Genomic DNA, 20,924 nt, shown 5'->3' with positions numbered 1-20,924 from the left:
TTATGGTCATAATCATTAGTTAATATGCCTGTCTTTGTAAATGCAAAATATCAAATTATTCAATTTGAAAAAAGAAATAAATCTATCTTGATGAGAACCTGACGCTTTCTAATTACAGAAATTACAATTTTCTTACCAGACGTTTAAGATGTTGTGGCAGCCATATTGCTTCTAATGTCAAAATATCTCAATTATTTTGATGGTTCAGATTATTCCAATAGTTGTCACTTTCGAACAAAAAATAAAACGTAACAAAAACAGTGGAAATTTGTTTTATTTCAAAATCAAGGCTACTTGCATCTGGCCAGTCAGAGCACATTTAACTAGGTTTAGATGGCAGCGTTCTAGCTAAGTTGGCCGCTCCCCACCTAGGTAAGATGGCTGTGCCCAGAGCGAGCAGTGATTATTTACGTTTTATGCAAGATACGTACGTTTTTTTTCTTGAATTTCATTCAGACGTCAAAATAACTTTTGTTCAGCGTTTTATGTTTATCTTGTCTCTATTTTGAAATAAATGACTGTATCGGGGGCAGTCGCTTTTGCGTCGTGACGAAACGGCCTATTTTGTTGTGACGTCATCGTCCCATGGCAGCGTCCACTTGCAGTTTTGTGCATGTCGTGTTTTTATGCGCATATAATTCGTAGCCTCGATTAAGTCATCATTTTTTGTCCAACAAAACCAGCTTATATGCGAATAAATACAGTATATGTGAAAATTTTGTGCAGAGCATGCTTGACCTGTGCTTGGCATAACCCCCAGGGGGGTGTACGGCCAAGGGGCGGGCAATTCCCAAAATCTACATATCCATTTCAAAGGCTTCATATGGACTTCATTGAGCTAAACAAAAGTGAAGGGAAAAATATTGTTTAGTGATTGTCGATGCTTTTTCAAAATGGGTTGAAATATTCCTGACAAAAAACATAGATGCACTAACTGTAGCCAAAGCATTATGTAAAGACATCATTCCACAATATGGAATCCCAGAAACCATTAATAGTGATAATGGCACCCATTTTGTCAACAAAATAATTCACGGGATTAGCAAAAGCTTCCATATTTCGTTACGAAACATCATGGGCACTGTTGTTCTCCCCACAACTCCCTCGTGTAATGTCTCTACGAGCACTGGGCGGAGCGTTGCAATTTTTCAGTGTTTTTTTTCCTCCCCCGTTAGTCAGGGCAGAATGGCGGAGCTTGCTTGCTAATTCGAGAGGAGTATGCTACTTCTCGTTGGCAAGTGGTCGTGCGTTATCCTATTGTGAGTACATTTGTATGCATCATTTTCGGAATATTTTGAAGGGAAGAGAAAAGCAAACAATCCTTGATAGGTTCCTTTTAGTTGCAGCTGAAAGTCAAGGTAGAGGTGGGGAAAATAGAGCCAACCCGGGAGAAGAAAGGTATAAAAATTTAAAACAAAATTGCAATTAAGTTTAGTATAAAGTTAGATTAAACTTATTTTTTAGTATGACTGCATCGTAATCCAAGTTTAATTTGTTTATGTCATATTACGAGCTCGTTGCCATGAAAAAAGTCTCTCTTGCTCTCGCTCTCTCTGTCCCTCTCTAATTCATTCCTATGGGAAACGATGATTTGAGATACCAGTAAATCGACATATGAGCTCAGTCCCGGAACGCATTAAGCTCGTATTTCAAGGTACCACTGTATGTGGTTTGGTTTCACTGTTCTTACCAGTATCTGTTTTTCCATCTACAGTCGAGGAGATACAATTGGCGACTCAGAATTTTGGTGCAGCGGCTGGCCTCTCTCGATGGCGATCCGACTTACATTGATGCAATTTGTATACCGAGGCGTACCAGATGAGTATGGGTTGGTTGGCCAAATTTTTTTTCAAATTTAAGATATTTCAAATTTCAAATTTAAGATATTTAAATTCCTCGCAGAACTGATTGGGCAAACAATGCCATCTGCAGCCAGTGATGGTCAAGCTGGACATCATATCATGACATGATGTGTCGATCTGTCTTGACCTCCATGGCAGAGGCTCCACCGAACCCCTAGGGTTCGATCGAACCCAGGTTAAGAAACACTGCTTTAGCTAAACACAATCTGCCTCTCCAAGCTCTGCTGTCTAATTTTTGGCCATCTATCCTTACATCTACATCTTTTACTTTACCTGAGGCTAGGTCATGTAGAGCAACAGCTTCAGCAGAGAAGCCCAGAAATTACTCTACCCAGCGACTTTGACCTGTTGCTCACAAGGGGATTCCCAGGAGGGCCGGGAGGCATAAAGTCCCCAGTGTATCCTGGCTCGACCCTGATGGACCCTCCTTTACAGTACACCAGAATAATGTGTCAACAAGGACAGCACTACAACATCCAGAGAATAAAGTAACTCCAGGTGTATCTTATCAACCCCTACGGTCCAGCGACCAAAAATATTTTTAACCACTTTAGTCACATTTAGTTCTGATTCGATATAAGAAAGTGTGACTAAGTTAACGAGGTCTTAGAAGTATTTATCTCACCAACTGACTATGCCCCATGTCCACCAATGAGTTTGGAGATTGCCAGCTTTCCAGGCAGCAAAAACCTTAGGGCTATAGCTCTATTTGACCGCCTTGTCAATGGAGACATGGAATATGATCCACTTGGACTCAATGTCCCTCCCCTCTCCTTGGACATAAGCAAAGTTCTGCTGGAGGTGAGAGTTAAAACTCCTAATTGCCAGCTGTTTCCAACAGAGTCCCACAAAACATTTGACTTGAAGCACTAGAAGACAGCTGAGGTGCATGTGCAGGTAAGCATGCTCAACACACCTGTCACAGGGTGGGTCTTAATGAATAACTAACCCATGGATAAACACTCTATGTAAAATGGCGTATTATTACCCGAATTCCCATGTGCTTGAATCCTAATGTATTTTACAATAGAATAGCCTCTAATTAAAAAAAGTGCTACAGGAGTTTTCACGCAGTTTTCAATGAGTTTTTGACATCAAATTGCTGTAAAGGTCAGTCTTAAGGTAGCTGTTAAGATAGTTGAGAGGGGTTTGAAAATAATTGTAAGGCTAATATTCAGGGTAGTGGTATATATATACATATATACACATATACATATATATATATATATATATATATATATATATATATATATATATATATATATATATATATATATATAACTATATATATATATATATATATATACAGTGGTACCTCGTCATACGACCGCTCGTCATACAAAATTCTCGTCTTACGGCGGAAATTTCGATCGAATAATTCGCCCGTCATGCGATCAAAATTTCGTGATGCGACCAAGCCAGGTCTTTTTTGCATATCTTTCGTGTATAACAATATCTACGAGCACGGAACGATTAATTCGGACGAGTTTCTCATAAGACCAGGAAACGCACAACGCGCATGCGAGGGCTTTCTGGGTAATGAAGTATACTCGTGCACACAACACCGATAGGCAATGGCAACCTTTCTCAGAATAAAACTTCATTACCCAGAATCAATACGTGGGTAAGCTCAACTATTGTATTTCCTGTTATTCTTTCTAAGGAAAGAAGCTCCCGCGATCGTTCTTTAAAGACTATTTCTCGTTGGCAAGTGGTCACGCGTTATCCTATTGTGAGGACATTTGTGTGCATCATTTTGGGAATATTTTGAAGGCAATACAACAGCAAACAGTCCATCGATAGCGAACGTGAGGGTGGAGGCCTGGCAAACCGCCCACCCGGAAAACGAAGGTAACAAAAGATTACAACAAAATTAGAATTCAATTTTGTGTAAAGTTACATTAAACGTATGTTTGAGTGTCTGTATATATTAATCCAAGTTAATTTAAATGTGTTTGTTCCGTTTACGAGTGCGTTCTCGTGGATGAAAAAACGAACCCCCCCCCCACGTCTCTGTCTCCCGTCGGCGAAATCTGCCCAATTTTAGTTAGATTAAACACATTTTATTACTATTAAACCACTAGTTATGTGTTACTTTGTTAATAGATGGCGAATTAGAAGAAATAAAACATTTTTTCCAATCCAATATCCTGTTTTTGGTGTTTTTTCAGAGGGCTGGAACGAATTAATTTGTTTTCCATTCATTTCAATGGAAAACGTCCGCTCGAGTTACGAGAATCTCGTCATACGAACTCAGTTCCGGAACGGATTAAGCTCGTATCTCGAGGTACCACTGTATACAAATATGCTGACTTAAAATGGCAAAAATGATGACTTAATCGAGGATACGGCTTATATGATATAAAAACATGACATGCATGAAACTGCAAGTTGACGGCGCCGTGACGCGATGACGTTACGACAAAATGGCGCCGTTGCTAATGACGCAATGATGCCGTGACATCATGACGCAAGCGAATGCGGCCGATACGGTCATTTATTTCAAAATAGAGAAAAGATGAACAGAAAAAATGCTAAACAAAATTTATTTTGACGTTTATGAATAAAATTCAAGAAAAAAAACGTACATATCTTGCATAAAACGTGAAAAAACTCACGTTCCCGTCACTGCTCGCTCGGAGCACAGCCATCTTACCTAGGGCACTGCCGTCTAAATATAGTTAAACGTGCTCTGACTGGCCAGACGCGAGTAGCCTTAATTCTTAAATAAAACAAAATTTCACTTTGATTTTTTTTCGTTATCTTACTTGTTCGAAAGTGAAAACTATTGGAGCAATATGAACCATCAAAACAATTGAGATATTTTGACAATATGGCTCCTAAAACATCTAAAACTTCTGGTAAGAAAATTTGAATTTCTGTAATTAGAAAGCATCAGGTTCTCATCAAGATAGACTTATTTCTTTCTTCAAATTGAATAATTTAATATTTTACATTTACAAAGACAAGCATATTAACTTCCTTATGATATTGACCCTAATAATGTGCTTTTGATTCCTACAGTATCTCAGAAATACCACTTGTGATGACTTTTCTTAAGATTTTCCCTTCAAAGTAAGACATTTGTACTCCCTATTAAAAGCATGAATATGGAGGTGAAAATTGAGAATCAGGGGGTGGCTTATAGGCGCGGGCGGCTTATATGCGAGTAAATACAGTGTATATACAGTGGGGCAAATAAGTATTTAGTCAACCACCAATCAACCATGAGACAGAATGTGGGAAAAAACAGTTTTTTAAAGAATTTAATTGCAAATCATGGTGAAAAATAAGTATTTGTTCAATACCAAAAGTTCATCTCAATACTTTGTTATGTAGCCTTTGTTGGCAATAACGGAGGCCAAACGTTTTATGTAACTCTTCACAAGCTTTTCACACACTGTTACTGGTATTTTGGCCCATTCATCCATGCAGAGCTCATCTAGAGCAGTGATGTTTTGGGGCTGTCGTTGGGCAACACGGACTTTCAACTCCCTCCACAGATTTTCTATGGGGTTGAGATCTGGAGACTGGTTAGGCTACTCCAGGACCTTGAAATGCTTCTTACGAAGCCACTCCTTTGTTGCCCTGGATGTGTTTGGGATCATTGTCATGCTGAAAGACCCAGCCACGTCTCATCTTCAATGGCCTTGCTGATGGAAGGAGTTTTCACTCAAAATCTCGATACATGGCCCCATTCATTCTTTCCTTTACACATATCAGTCGTCCTGGCCCCTTTGCAGAAAAACAGCCCCAAAGCATGAGGTTTCCACCCCCATGCTTCACAGTGGGTATGGTGTTGTTCGGATGCAATTCAGTATTCTTTCTCCTCCAAACACAAGAACCTGTGTTTCTACCAAAAAGTTCTATTTTGATTTCATCTGACCATAACACATTCTGGCAGTGCATGATTTGAGTCCCTGGTGGTGCATTGTGTTACTGATAGTAGCCTTTGTTACTGTGCTCCCATCTGTAGGTCATTCACTAGGTCCCCCCGTGTGGTTCTGGCATTTTTGCTCACCGTTCTTGTTATCATTTTGATGGCACGGGGTGAGATTTTTTGCATGTAGCCCCAGATCGAGGGAGATTATCAGTGGTCTTGTATTTCTTCCATTTTCTAATAATTGCTCCCACAGTTGATATCTTTACACCAAGCGTTTTACGTATTGCAGATTTAGTCTTCCCAGCCTGGTGCAGGTCTACAATTTTGTCTCTGGTGTCCTTCGACAGCTCTTTGGTCTTGGCCATAGTGGGGTTTGGAGTGTGAGAGACTGAGGTTGGGGACAGGTGTCTTTTATACCGATAATGAATTAAAACAGAGCTATTGATACAGGTCACGAGAGGAGACCTCGTTAGAAGAAGTTAGACCTCTTCGACAGCCAAAAATCTTGCTTGTTTGTAGGTGACCAAATACTTATTTCCACTCTAATTTGGAAATAAATTCTTTAAAAATCAAACAATGAGATTTTCTGTTTTTTTTCTCCACATTCTGTCTCTCATGGTTGAGGTTTACCCATGGTGACAATTACAGGCCTCTCTAATCTTTTCAAGTAGGAGAAATTGCACAATTGGTGGCAATTGGTATGTTCATATTCCGTGAGTGACATTTATTGTGAAGGGCACAAACTTTAAAGCAAAAGCTGGCACGTGAACCGCGGAGGAGTTTGTTAGTCTTGCAGTATACATCTTAGCACCGGAAAAAGCGACACAATATCTCACGGGGTTGGATGTTTTTACAAAGGAACGGAATATAATTAACTGAACTGAAAACCATCAGTTAAGAGTTGACCATCTTTCGGCAGGCACGCTACAGTGAGAAATTGACCCGCACCTGCTTGTTCGAGCTGCTGACCTAAGGAAAGGAAAAGACACGTCAGTAAGCTACAAGCAAGTGTGGTGGTCAAAAGTGAAGAATTACCTGCACCTGCTTCTTCGAGCTGCTGAACTATAGGAGGAAAAGGAAAAGACAGCGAGTTGCAAGGAAGAAACGGTAACATTAAAGACTGTACTACTAGTTAACAAAATGGATGACATGAAAGAACGGAGAAATAAGCTACAAGTACAAATAGAAGCTGATAGGCGGTTGCTAAATGAAGAATGTGAAACTGTCTAGACAAGTATTAAAGGAACAAATTGAAAGCAATGAAAAACGGCTAACCGAACTTCAAGGCGAAATAGAGGATGATGATGATGACAGTGCAGAGCTACTGCTAAACATGCCTCATCATACAGAATGCCATTCCAAACCTACGGAGCAAATGCGAGAATATCAAGTGGAGGACATAGATAAAAAGGAAAGGCGTTTGATGAGACTATATGAATAATGGAAAATTAAAATCAGAACAGCCAGAGAAACATTAAAGAAAGACATTTCTGATTCAGAGTTATCCAACATGGCAGATGACATAGAAAATGGAATGAAGGAAATATTGAACCTTTATGAAGACTTAAGAAAGTGAGTCACGCTATTCACAGAACAAAGAAGGAAAGTTGATGCATGTGAGGCTGTAACAAAGGACTTTGTTAAATTAATTTTCGAGTGCCTGTCTACAAGTGGAGAATTCAATGAGAAAGAAGCCGAGCACAAAGTCCATCAGCTACTAAAGCAAGAATATGCACAGTCAATATACGGAACCGCATCTATTTCACAAATCAGTCATCGTTCTGAGTCGAGCATTACTTTAAAGAGAACAGAAGCGGCTGCTAAGTTAGCTGCAAAGGATGTTCAATATAAAGCAATGCAAGAAGAAATTAAACAAAAGGAAAAAATAGATTGATGGAAGAGCAACATAAAAGTAATTTAGAAATACAGCGTGTTCACTTAGAACGCCTACAAGCACTGAAAGACATAGAAGCAGCCTGCGCCAAACTTGAAATTTATGAGAAAGAGATCAAAGAGGAAAGTTTGGCTAGTCAACCCGTGCATCCAAACAGACTTTCAGTGATAACGTGACCCACCCTACAGATATTCTCCAACTAGCCCAAGCAATACAAGAAAGCTTAGCCACAAACAGACTGCCTATTCCAACTCCCACAAATTTCAGTGTTGAACCCATCCAATACATTGAATGGAGAGCTTCATTACAGTCTCTCATAGATCAAAGGAACATTGCCCCAGGGGATAAATTGTACTACCTTAAGAAATATGTCAGTGGTGCAGCACAAGCATGCCTTGAGGGCAAGTTCTATAGAAATTATGAAGAGGCATACAGTGATGCATGGCATAAGCTTGACCAACGGTATGGGCAGCCATTTATGATTCAGCGTGCCTTTAGGGACATACTTTCAAAGTGGCCCAAAAATACATCCCAAAGATGCGGAGGGGCTAAAAACATTTTCTGATTTCGAATGCCTGTTTACAAGCGATGACCCATGTGAAAGGCCTTGAAATATTAAATGATTGTCAAGAGAACCAGAAACTGATGCTTAAAATCCCTGACTGGCTGGCTTCACGTTGGAACCGCCAAGTCACCGTACCCTCATGGATGGCAGAGACTTTCCTGACTTCAAAGACTTCAAAGAGTTCGCTCACTTTGTGTCTCTATAAGCAGAAATAGCCTGCAATCCTATCACTTCCTTACACGCACTTCACACCAGCACGTCCAACGAAAAGAAAGGCACAGGAGAACCAAAAGGAAATAAAGCAAGTGTCCTGAGTACACAAACTACTGCTGATGATTTTGACAATTCAGCAAATAATAGCAAATCAAAACCTCCATGCACATGCTGTAAAAGTGACAAACATCAGCTAACCAAATGTCCAGACTTCAAAGAGAAAACATTAGAAGAAAAGCAGAAACATGTAAAAGAGAACAGGCTATGCTTTAGGTGTCTCAAGACAAATCACCAAGCCAAAGATTGCCATCGTCGATTAACTTGTGATGTATGCTAAGGAAGACACCCCACCTGTCTCCATGATGAAAACTACAAACCTCGCGAAGAAAGAGAAGCACCAGTGAGCACTCCAGAGGACTCCACACCAGCCATGGCACTCAAAGATAAAAGGCATACAAGATGGCGCCGTTCACGCGGGAGCCAGTGGGAGTAGCTCTGTACACCTATGTTTTTTTTACAGCCCTTCCATCTTTTTTTAATTACATTTTAATATTTCTTAATACATCCCTTTTTACTTTACTTTGTACTTTATACTTTTTACTTTAATGTTTTTACAACTTTCCTTGTTCTGTTAGCCTGGCTTCTTTCGGCTACTTTTTTTGGGAACCATTCACCCATGCCTACGCTGTCACTCACACGGGACTAGCTGTTACAATACGCAGCAGAAGGAGCAACACCTCGGTGCCGCCGGAGTTTCGGAGCTGGACAAAAGTGCCGGGAGGAGAGGCAACTCTTCTGACCAACCATTCCATCGTGGGATAAGATGGAAGAGCTGTCGGCGCTTACCAGCAACAGAGTCGAGGAGTTCTGCCCTGCTGCTGTTTTCTTCAGCTCCAGACTACTGAGGAACTGTGCGGATTAGCTTGGAAGAGTGACTGCATATTCTCTACCTCGATCACAGTCTGCAGAAGTTCTCCATCTTGTGGAAGACTTCCTGTGTGTGGTTCCAGTTTTTGTCCAACTTTACGTCTTTTTGAGTCTATCCGTTTTTGCTACCGGAACTCGTAGGTCGTTTTTGTGTTTTTGCTGCTTTTCTGTCTTAATGATTTGGTGATTCTTAATGATCCCATTGACTTTGATTTGCTTTGTACTTTGTGCTTTTTGCTTTTGCTTTGTTGTTCTGCGGCCTTTGACTGTACGGTCTAACTTATAACTATCCCTTTTCTTGCTACTGTCACAATGAAATTTCCCGAATACGGGATGAATAAAGTTATCCAATCCAAAGTCACAAGAGGAGACCAAGCAAACAACACCTCTATGATTGTGCCTGTGTGGGTGTCCGTGAATAGCGAGCCATCAAATGAGCAGCTTGGTTATGCTCTACTGGACACTCAAAGTGACAGCACATTTATAGACAATGAGGTAAGCAAAGATCTCGAGCAAATTCACAGCCGGTGAAACTGAAACTTCATCATAGTGTGAGCGGGTCTCGGGACTGCGAGTGCGAGGCTATTATTCAGGTGTGTACATCGACCTACCTTCCACGTACATGGAACACTGCCTTCCAGGGAACCGTGATCATAAACCCACCAACGATACTGCAAGATGGCCTCACCTGAAATCCATCTCTGACAAGGTACCTCTTCTCCTGTAATATTGGACTGTGAATTGAGTACACCTGTCCCAGAGCATTAACACCCAGGCAGGTGCTGACAGGAAAAGGTAACGAGCCCCACGCCATTCTCACTGATGTAGTATGGAGCGTGGTAGGCAGCTCAGCACCAAGCCTAAAATGAATAGACACCAGCCTGTCATAAGGTAGCTGTAAAGGAACTTCCGCCAGTTACGCCCATGGATGTGATTAGCATCCTAGGGTCAGATTTCAAAGGCATGAAACGAGATGACAAGACAAGTGTCACAACAAAACCTCATCTTCTCAGACAGACTTAAAGGAAGGAATAAAGTTAAATGAAGAGGGTCACTATGAGATGCCACTGCCTTTCAGTCAAGGACCGTACTTACCTGACAACAGACGTCTCACCGAAATTAGACTCGATCACCTGCGAAGGAAGTTAAACAGAGAGGACGTAGTAGAGAGAGAGAGAGACCCCTCGCCTGCCTCCCTGAGGCGACGGTGGGAGAGCTGGAGATGGGACTTCGTCAATTTGTAAGGAATGAAGATACCTCTCGCTGCTGCATGCCCATCAAATTTGGAGAGGTAGTTGAATAAGAGCTACACCACTTCTCTGACGCAAGCACCAGTGGATAGGGGCAGTTCTCTTACCTGAGTTTCAAAATTCAGAAAGGTGAGATTCCCTTCTCCCTGATGATCGGAAAAGCTTGTGTCTCCCCAAAAATATCAAGGCTTGAACTGACCGCGACACTAGTCTCAGTCGCCGTCAGCAACGTGATCAGAGAACAACTCAATAGTGTCAATGCAAAGGGGTACTTCTGGACTGACTCGAAGGTAGTTTTGAGTTATATCAACAACGACTCAAGATGCATTCACATATTCGTCGCAAACAGGGTCCGGAAGATTCGAAAGGTCCAAACTTTCCAGACTTCTGCATTACAATTTGCAGAGCCATTCAGCATGCCAGATCTTCTGGTCAGATTCTCATCAGGGCCCCGCGCTCTCAAACCAGTCGCTCGCCTGATGAGACGACCTAAGCAGATAAAGTCAAATGCAGATCAAAAGCAGATCACAGTAAATGAAAAGAAACAGGCACAATCTCTCATGATCAGAGACTTACAGAAACAAGCATATGGAAAGGTAATTGAACATATAAAGAAAGGAAATCAACTAACAAAGGGCAACAAACTCTATCATCTGGATGTTTACATTGTGAAGATGGGAGGGAGACTCCAACACTTGTCTCACGCGACCCCCTTAAGCATCCCATGGTCATACCTAAAGAGCATCATGTCACTAAGCTGATAATAGCGCACAGCCATCAAAAGACCAAACACCAATGCAAAGGACTACCAGAAGGACAGCGAACGAGCGACTTGCCAGAAGAACGGACTGCGGCTTCTCCATTCTCATATTGTGGGATGGGCTGCTTTGGTCCTTTCATCACGACGGAAGGAAGAGAACAGAACAAACGTCCCTGGAGTCGTTGGAAGCTAGAATACCTGCACAGTCTCATCGCAAGATGGAAGTGGCATGCAACAAAGAGGAACCTACAAAAAGGTGACATTGTAATGGACATTGATGATCTGTCACCTAGAGGTAAGTGGAAACTGGCAAGGATGGGAGAGACTATCAAAGGGAAGGAAGACTAGTGAAAAGAGTGAATATCTCAATAGGAGATAAGAGACTAAAGAAGAACCTTCTGTTTTGGAGCGACCGATTCACAAGTCATTGTTGTTGCTGGAGGTTTCTTAAGCCCAAGAGACATTACAAATTTAATTGACTCATTTCTATTTTGAAAATTAATTCTAAATTACAGATTATTCTTAATTTTGGTGGGAGTTTAAAGGACCAAATTCAAGATTTAAATTGGTTTTAATTCAAATGTATTTTGTTACGCTGTTAAACAGCGTTTTGACGTCATTGGGAAGATTTTTGTAAATGTATATACAGTAATACCTCGACATACGAGCAATTTGAGATACGTGTAAAATTTTGAGCAAATATTTATCTTGAGATACAAGACACATTTTGATATACGAGCATAGAGCGGACGCGAGAGGCTGCTCACAAAAAACATCATGGGCACTGTCTATCTGGTCGCAACTCCCTCGTGTAATGTCTCTCTGGTCACAACTCCCTCGTGCAATGTCGCTCTGGTCACAACTCCCTCGTGTAATGTCTCTACGACCACTGGGCGGAGCATTGCATATTTTTTTCCGTTAGTCAGTGCGAATGGCGGAGCTTGTTCGCTAATACGAGCGGAGAACTACTTCCCGGGGAAGTTGAAAAGTGGTCGTGCCTTATCCTATTGTGAGGACATTTGTATGCATCATTTTGGGAATATTTTGAAAGGAAAACAAAAGCAAACGACCCTCGATAGATTGCCTCTGAAAGTCAGGGTGGAGGTGGGGCAAATAGAGGCAACCTGGGAGATGGTATAAAAATTTAAAACAAAATTACAATTAAGTTTAGTGTAAGGTTAGATTAAACTTATTTTTGACCGTGTCTGCATCGTAATCCAAGTTCATTTAAATTTGTTTATGTTGTTACGAGCGCGTTGTCGTGCAAAAAGTCCCCCCCTCTCTCTGTACCTCTCTCCCTTCCGCAAAATCTGTCTAATTTTAGTACAATTAAACACATTTTAGTACTATTAAACCACTAGTCATAGATGGCGAATTAGAACATATAAAAATGTTTTTCCAATCCAATATCCTGTTTTTGGTGTTTTTTCAGAGGGTTGGAACAAATTAATTTGTTTTTAGTTCATTTCTATGGGAAACGTTCATTTGAGTTACGAGTAAATCGACATACGAGCTCAGTTCCGGAACGCATTAAGCTCGTATCTCGAGGTACCACTGTGTGTATATGTCCATTTCCCGTGAGTGACTTTTACTGTGAAGGGCACAAACTTAAAAGCAACAGCTGACACGTGAACCATGCAGTTTGTTAGTCTTGCAGTATACAACTTAACACCGTAATAAGCAACACAATATCTCACGGTGGTTGGATGTTTTTACAAAGAAACGGAATATAACTAAACAAACTGAAAACCATCAGTTAAGAGTTGACCATCTTTCGGCTGGTATGCTACATATACATGTATATACATATACAGTTGTGGTCAAACGTTTACATACACAGGTTATTGGAGCTTAAGTCCTCGCACATCTACCATCTAAACCCTTTATATATATATATATATATATATATATATATATATATATATATATATATATATATATATATATATATATATATATATATATATATATATATATATATATATATATATATATATATATATATATATATATATATATATACAGACGCTCCCCTACTTACGAACATTCAACTTACGAACAACGGTACATACGAACATGTCTGCAAATTGCGTTTAAGTCCAAAAATGTTCGCAAGTCCAATTTTGTATTTCGCGTCTTTTTCGGAGTAGTACTTCTTTCCGCCGCTAATACCGACGCCTGGCGCTGTGAGAGCTCAGCTCACCCAGCATCTACCTTCTTCGTTGCAATGCGGAAGTGCGTGAATGTATCTCCAGTGTGCAAAGAACCTTTTTCATTTGTATCATTAAATATCTCATGCATCCAATATTGAATATGGTTGGTAAAAAGCTAAAGGCTTCTATTGAGGGAGTTGCAAGGAAGAGGCAAGCCATTTCATTTGAAACGAGTGGCAATAATAACGAAGCTTGATGCGCGTCAGAAAGTGGTGAGCGTTGCACATTCAGTACCATTTATAAACAGAAAGATCGAGCAGCAGGACCCAAATATTGAACGTTGCACAAAGTTTGCAAATCAATTGAATGATGCCATACAGTGCTACTGCATCATTTATGATGAAAAAAAGAAGAAAACTGTGCAATCGTCATTAGGTCGCTTCTTTTGGCCAGTTTCTAATACATAAATCTATCTCTCTCTCTACAGTACTGTACATATTCTCTCCATTTTATTAAATGTTTTTTTTTTCAGTACAAACCAATGCGTGTTACTTATACAAGCCTTAAACATACAAATGCACTTATATAAACCTTCAATATACTTATATAGGCCTTAAACATAAATTATAATACAAAATATAGCACTAAATCAACTTACAAACAAATTCAACTTATGAACAATCGCTCGGAACCAATTGCGTTCGTAAGTTGAGGAGTGTCTGTATATATATATATATATATATATATATATATATATATATATATATATATATATATATATATATATATATATATATATATATATATATATAAAATCAGATTTGTAGAAATAACTGGAAACTCAAGAGAGCCATGACATTATGTTCTTCACAAGTGTATGTGAACTTTTGACCACAACTGTATATACACACACATATATATACATATATACATATATATGTGTATATACATATATATGTGTATATACATATATATATATATATATATATATATATATATATATATATATATATATATATATATATATATATATATATATATATATATATATATATATATATATGTGTGTATATACAGTTGTGGTCAAAAGTTCACATACACTTGTGAAGAACATAATGTCATGGCTCTCTTGAGTTTCCAGTTATTTCTACAACTCTGATAGTGATTGGAACATATACTTCTTTGTCACAAAAAACAATCATGAAGTTTGGTTATTTTATGACTTTATTATGGGTGAACAGAAAAAAGTGATCAAATCTGCTGGGTCAAAAATATACATACAGCAGCGCTAAAATTTGGTAACATGTCCCTTGGCTATTTTCACTTTAATTAGGAGCTTTTGGTAGCCATCCACAAGCTTCTGGTTGAATCTTTGACTACTCCTCTTGACAGAATTGGTGCAGTTCAGTTAAATTTGATGGCTTTCTGACATGGACTTGTTTCTTCAGCATTGTCCACAAGTTTTCAATGGGGTTTAAGTCAGGACCTTGGGAAGGCCATTCGAAAACCTTAATTCTAGCCTGATTTAGCCATTCCATTACCACTTTTAATGTGTGTTTGGGGTCATTGTCCTGTTGGAACACCCAACTGCGCCCAAGACCCAATCTTTGGGCTGATGACTTTAGGTTATCTTGAAGAATTTGAAGGTAATCCTCCTTCTTCATTATCCCATTTACTCTCTGTAAAGCACCAGTTCCATTGGTAGCGAAACAGCCCCACAGCATAATACTACCACAACCGTGCTTGACGGTAGGCATGGTGTACTTGGGGTTAAAGGCCTCACCTTTTCTCCTCCAAACATATTGCTGGGCATTGTGGCCAAACAGCTCAATTTTTGTTTTGTCTGACAACAGAACTTTCCTCCAGAAGGTCTTATCTTTGTCCATGTGATCAGCAGCAAACTACAGTCGAGGCTTAAGGTGCCACTTTTGGAGCAAGGGCTTCCTTCTTTTTAAAAAAAAATAAAAAAGGGGCTTCCTTCTTGCACGGCAGCCTCTCAGTCCACGGAGATGCAAAACACGCTTTACTGTGGACACTGACACCTGTGTTCCAGCAGCTTCTAATTCTTGGCAGATCTGCTTTTTGGTGATTCTCGGTTGAATCTTCACCCTCCTGACCAATTTTCTCTCAGCAGCAGGTGATAGCTTGCATTTTCTTTCTGATCGTGGCAGTGACAAAACAGTGCCATCCACTTTATACTTACAAACAATTGTTTGCACTGTTGCTCTTGGGACCTGCAGCTGCTTTGAAATGGCTCCAAGTGACTTTCCTGACTTGTTCAAGTCAAGGATTCTGTTGGAGTAATCATTATTATAAATGTGTTTGCAATGAATATAAAGCCTTATAATATACATGCTTACTATATTAATCAATATATTTGCTTATTAGGAATAGTAATGCTCATCCTAAATGTGTAACTATATTAAACAATATATATATATATATATATATATATATATATATATATATATATATATATATGTGTTAATCGCTTTCAATGAAGACAAACGCTTACTACAAGGTCGCTCTCCAGGACAGCTGGCTCCAGCTTGAGATACAAGTTCGCAATGACTTAACGATACACTGAGTCCTTGCTCCGAGGACTGATTACTGGAAGATACGCCTCAACCCTTTCCCCAGATGCAAGTTCGCAATGAAGATCTGTGAAGGACGCTTAAATTGTTGTTGGTTCAGCGGATGGCTATCAGTCAGCCTCCGGGATTACTCGCATATTGTTTTAATTTGTGACGCTAGGTTTGCTTGATATGGAATTGTTTTGTTTCTTTCTTACGCAATTGGATCAAATCGATAACCTTGTAATTGTTTTGATTTGAGGCCTTAAATGGGCAGGACATAATGCCGCTCGACAGAATAATCTTGACCGGACGAGCGGGTGGATGTATTCTCTTCTTGCAAGAATTAAATGGTGATGTGACTACAGATGCCTTTTTTATTGAAAGCTGAATTTGGAAATACCTAAGGACAAACCTAACATTGGATAAACCTAACAGATTCGCTTTTTCAGATCCATGCTGAGCTCCTTTGACTTTCCCATTGTAGCGTTTGCGGGCGTTTGAATCCAATGAGCCCTATTTAAATGGCCTGAGAGAAGTCACCAGCTGTAGTCACTCATAATCACTCACAAGAAGTTAAGAGGCCATGCTATGAAGCTCATTTCACTGACACAACTTTCTAAGTCACCAAAATACCTCATTTGTGTTGCAATCCAATGAGCCCTATTTAAATGGCCTCAGAGAAGTCGCCAGCTGTAGTCATTCATAATCACTTACAAGAGGTTAAGAGGCCATGCTATGAAGTTCATTTCACTGACACAACTTCCTAAGTCACCAAAATAGCTAATTTGTGTTGCTGTATGTATATTTTTGACCCAGCAGATTTGATCACCATTTCTGTTAACCCATAATAAAGTCATAAAAGAACCAAACTTCATGAATGTTTTTTGTGACAAAGAAGAATCTGTTCTAACCACTCTATCAGAGAAAAATCAAGAGTTGTAAAAATAACTGGAAACTCAAGAGAGCCATGACATTATGTTCTTCACAAGTGTATGTAAACTTTTGACCACAACTGTATATACATATATACAAAAAAAGAATACATATATATATATATAGATATATAGATAGATAGATATATATACATATATATATATATATATATATATATATATATATATATATATATATATATATATATATATATATATATATATATATATATATTTGGGGGGGGGTTAGTTGGTAGATGTGTGAGGACTAAAGCTCCAATAACCTGTGTTTTAAAATGTATTTAAATCAAGAGGAGAGGAACTATTTTAACTGTGAGTACAGTACTTACAGTATTTAATGTTTTAATTAAAAGCGCATTTTTTTATTTAATTACTTATTTATTACCTATTTATTTATGTCTAAAATGTATTTTCCTGTGTCTGTGCTCTTACCCTCTTGCTACAGACACAGTGAATTTCGCGAGTACGGGATGAATAAAGTTATCTAATCTAAGACAATACCTTTATCTTCCGAGATCTTCTGCACCAGCTCATAGTCTTCAGAGTTCTCCCGCTCCAGATTGTGTTTAATCATTGCCTTGCGGATGACGGCTGGCGTCTTGTCCTGACTGGTTACCTGCGCAAACAATGTTTTCAAAATAACTACACTAGCCATCATAAACCATGAATGTAATGTAAATATGGCATATATACCTTGATATGAAGTCATTGTCTAATATTTACCAGTATGCTCTTGTACATGTTCCCGTTTTCAACATCGAGACTGACGCGTATGATGCAGCAGTCATCCACCTGCTGGTTGTACAGTGGCAGCGATAGCGTGGAGTAGTTTGAAATGGCCGACACGGAACGCTTGTGCGACCGCGACGCTGACAGGGAGAGTGACAATGCCGATACTGATGATGATGACGCAGTGCTGGAGCCTGATGTCGAGCCCGAACTCGAGCCCATGGCCGACGTGTCCAGAGATGACAGCGATGTGCACTCCCAAAACTGTTAATCAACAATATATTGCAAAGAAATACAAGTCACGCAATTTCAATTTCAAAAGTTTCATTAGTGCACACATTTAATGTTTATGAATTCATTCATTTTCATTAACGCTTAATCTCACAGGGGCGGGGTCATGTATATATGGGCAGCTCCTTAAATTGCTTGCCAGGCAATCGCAGGGCACAAGGAGAAACATTCACGCTCACACATAGGCTTACTAATGTTTTTGGGATGTTAGAGGAAGCTGGAGCACATGGAGAAAACTCACCGTGCTCAGGAAGTGCATGCAAAGTCCACACAGAAATTAGAGAAACGTTGATATGAGAGGTGTGAGGCGGATGTGCTAACCTCTCACCACCGGGATGCTTCATTTGTTTTATATTTTTCTTTTTAATGAAAATGAAAGTTTTTTTTTTTTAAATTTTAAACAAGGAATCGAAAAAAATTGAATGTGGGGAACCAATGTTGTTTTAGGCAAGATGCGGCACAAAGGTTTATTGTGGAATATTGAGGCGCCTGTTAGTCTAGATAACGCCTACTGTGGCAGATAACGTGTCAATGAACCAGGGTCAGGCTGGCCTTAAAGATAGACATTGCCGAAACGATGACGGAGGAGGGCAGATGTCCTTCACGTTCTCACTGTGCTGTGCTCAGACGTCAGACGAGATTGCGAAGGGCGGATGTCCTTCACTGTTCAATGCTCAAGGTTTAAAAGGCGCCGAGTTTTTCAATAAAGTAGGTCTTGCTTCCTGTCTGCGACCAGAGCGTGTTGTGCATCTTTACACTGCAACAGGGTAACACATTTTTTTAGTATCTTCTTTTGTCCAGAGGATATTTGGCAGGAATTTTGGTCTAGCCTATATAGTTAAGTCTTGAAATGTTTAATGAGGCTTTTGTTGAGAACATGTATGGCTTACCCTGAAACAACGCTGCAATGAAAGAATGTGACCAGGGGGCAGTGCTGGGTACACATGGCTGAAGGCTTCACCTATTAGAGCGAATATGTACACTAATCACTTGTTTTTCCTGGATAATGTAGACCAGACATGGCCGTGATAATCGAAAAACTGCGAAGTACGATCACCCCTTTTATTACTACATACCATACTACATGTTTTCGTGCCAATATGAAAATACCAGTACACAAGTATTGAATTGAATGCTTTTGTCATTATACAAGTATCATGAGATTTAGAGCTTCCACCACGTAGTGCACAACTAACAACAACAAACAGACAAAAATAATCAAAAAATAAGATACAATTGTCAAGAAGTGTATTTATTAAATATCACAGTTAGAGGCATATAAAATAGTCCCTCTCCACTTGATTTAAATAAATTAAAAAAAAGGTTATTGGAGCTTTAGTCCAACTCCTTTTTGTCAGATTTGAGAAGCATTTTCTTTTACAAATATTGCTGTTGTTGTTTTGACACTGCCAAGACGATTGCCAAATTCAATAGCTCGTCATCCGTCAATGTTGTCATCAGTGTCCTTTGAGTGGCCCCATGTTGACGTCGTATCGTCATGCCAGCTTCAGGGATGCATCTATGGCATAGCTGCCAACCTCTGGCGACCCCATTTCAGGAGTACCCTTGTCCCATTTCGAATTTTTCCGGAGTGAAGGCGATTCATGCAAAATCGATATATGCTCATCTATATAGCCCCCTTAAACAAGCCAAGGTGCTCTGGAACCCAAGTAATAAGTCAAAAGGACTCCTTGGTGGTCATTTAAATCTCCTAAGCAGCTTGCCAAAGTATGACCACATTTGTCATCTCTTAAGAAACCCAAACCTGGATTTTTTTCTTTCATTCTTTTTCTTATTCAAGACCTGACTAAATGTAAACTCACCGATGGCAGGACTGCATATACTGGGTGAAATAAAATAATGAAACAATTTCAATGTGCAAAATCAAATTTCTTTATAAAGTTGATGTACAGGTAGGTGTTTTTTCCTGCTTGGCATTGCTGCCTGTCACACCTCCTCCAGTGCCCACAGGTCAGCTGCAAGGTCATCAGCCAGGAACCAACGTTCATTGATGTTTCGCTCCTTTAATCCTGGAACATCTCCTGGTGGTGGAGCAGTGACAGAGACGTCTCCCTGTCACCCCCTGCAGCTGATAGCTGTTGTCTCCTGCAGCCGTTGTCGGGGTTAGCTGTTGTTTCCCCAGCTCCTGTCCCTCCTCCTAAGCCAGAGCCAAAAGCTGCCTTTCGCTGCCTCCTCTGTCCAGGTCTTTTATGGCCTTCCTTAGGCTGCCTCCAGACACCCCTGCGTCCCTCAGGAGCCGTGTTGTTGACAGCCCAAAGTAGCCTCGGCAGCCAACCTCGACTGGGTTGATAGTGCACTTCCAGCCAATTTCCTGACAGTCAGCTGCCAGCTCCAAGTATTTGGCCTTCTTGTGCTCGAAGGCGTCCTCAATCCCCTCCTCTGATGGTACTGTTAGTTCCATGAGGTGGACTGCTCTTGCCTTGGAGAACCATACCACAATGTCTGGGCGGAGTGATGTGGTGATGATCTCCGTGGGCAATCGGAGCTGCCTGTTGAGGGCAACCCTCATGTCCACTCCTGACCATGGGAAAAGGGCCTTAGTGTCTCTCTTGGACTGGTGCATCTCCCCCCCTTCCGTGACAAAGTTAGTGAGGATCTCTGATTCACTGCTCTGTCAGTCTCTCCAGTACTTCAGCTAGTTTCCTCAGGACCTGATCATGGCGCTATCTGTAGCGCCCCTTAGAAATTGCAGTCTTGCAGCCTGACAAGATGTGATGGAGGTTAGCGTTGGGAGTGTTGCCAAGTGCGCAGCATACCTCCTTCCCGAACCGTTGGTGGAGGTTACGAGGACAGGGAAGCGTGTCGTAGGTTGCGCGAATGAGGAAGCTGATCCTTGCCTGCGGGATC

General features: G+C 40.2%; 1 protein-coding gene across 4 annotated transcripts in view; it reads right to left on the bottom strand.

Annotated features, from left to right (window-relative positions):
• Positions 1–20,924, bottom strand: part of LOC144073906 (ral guanine nucleotide dissociation stimulator-like) — a 122,265-nt gene that overhangs the window by 29,591 nt on the left and 71,750 nt on the right. For 3 of the 4 annotated variants that reach the window (XM_077599840.1, XM_077599842.1, XM_077599839.1), the window contains 4 exons: positions 17,760–18,029; positions 17,538–17,652; positions 6,781–6,807; positions 6,694–6,714 (listed from right to left, as the gene is read on the bottom strand). In XM_077599840.1, the coding sequence (XP_077455966.1) occupies positions 6,694–6,714; positions 6,781–6,807; positions 17,538–17,652; positions 17,760–18,029 (433 nt within the window). The remainder of the gene's footprint in view (positions 1–6,693; positions 6,715–6,780; positions 6,808–17,537; positions 17,653–17,759; positions 18,030–20,924) is intronic. The other variant, XM_077599838.1, reaches the window with a different exon arrangement.

This window comes from Stigmatopora argus, chromosome 5 (assembly GCF_051989625.1).
Source record: "Stigmatopora argus isolate UIUO_Sarg chromosome 5, RoL_Sarg_1.0, whole genome shotgun sequence".
In the NCBI taxonomy this organism is placed as follows: Eukaryota; Metazoa; Chordata; class Actinopteri; order Syngnathiformes; family Syngnathidae; genus Stigmatopora; species Stigmatopora argus.
This window is presented reverse-complemented; position numbering and strand designations above follow the sequence as displayed.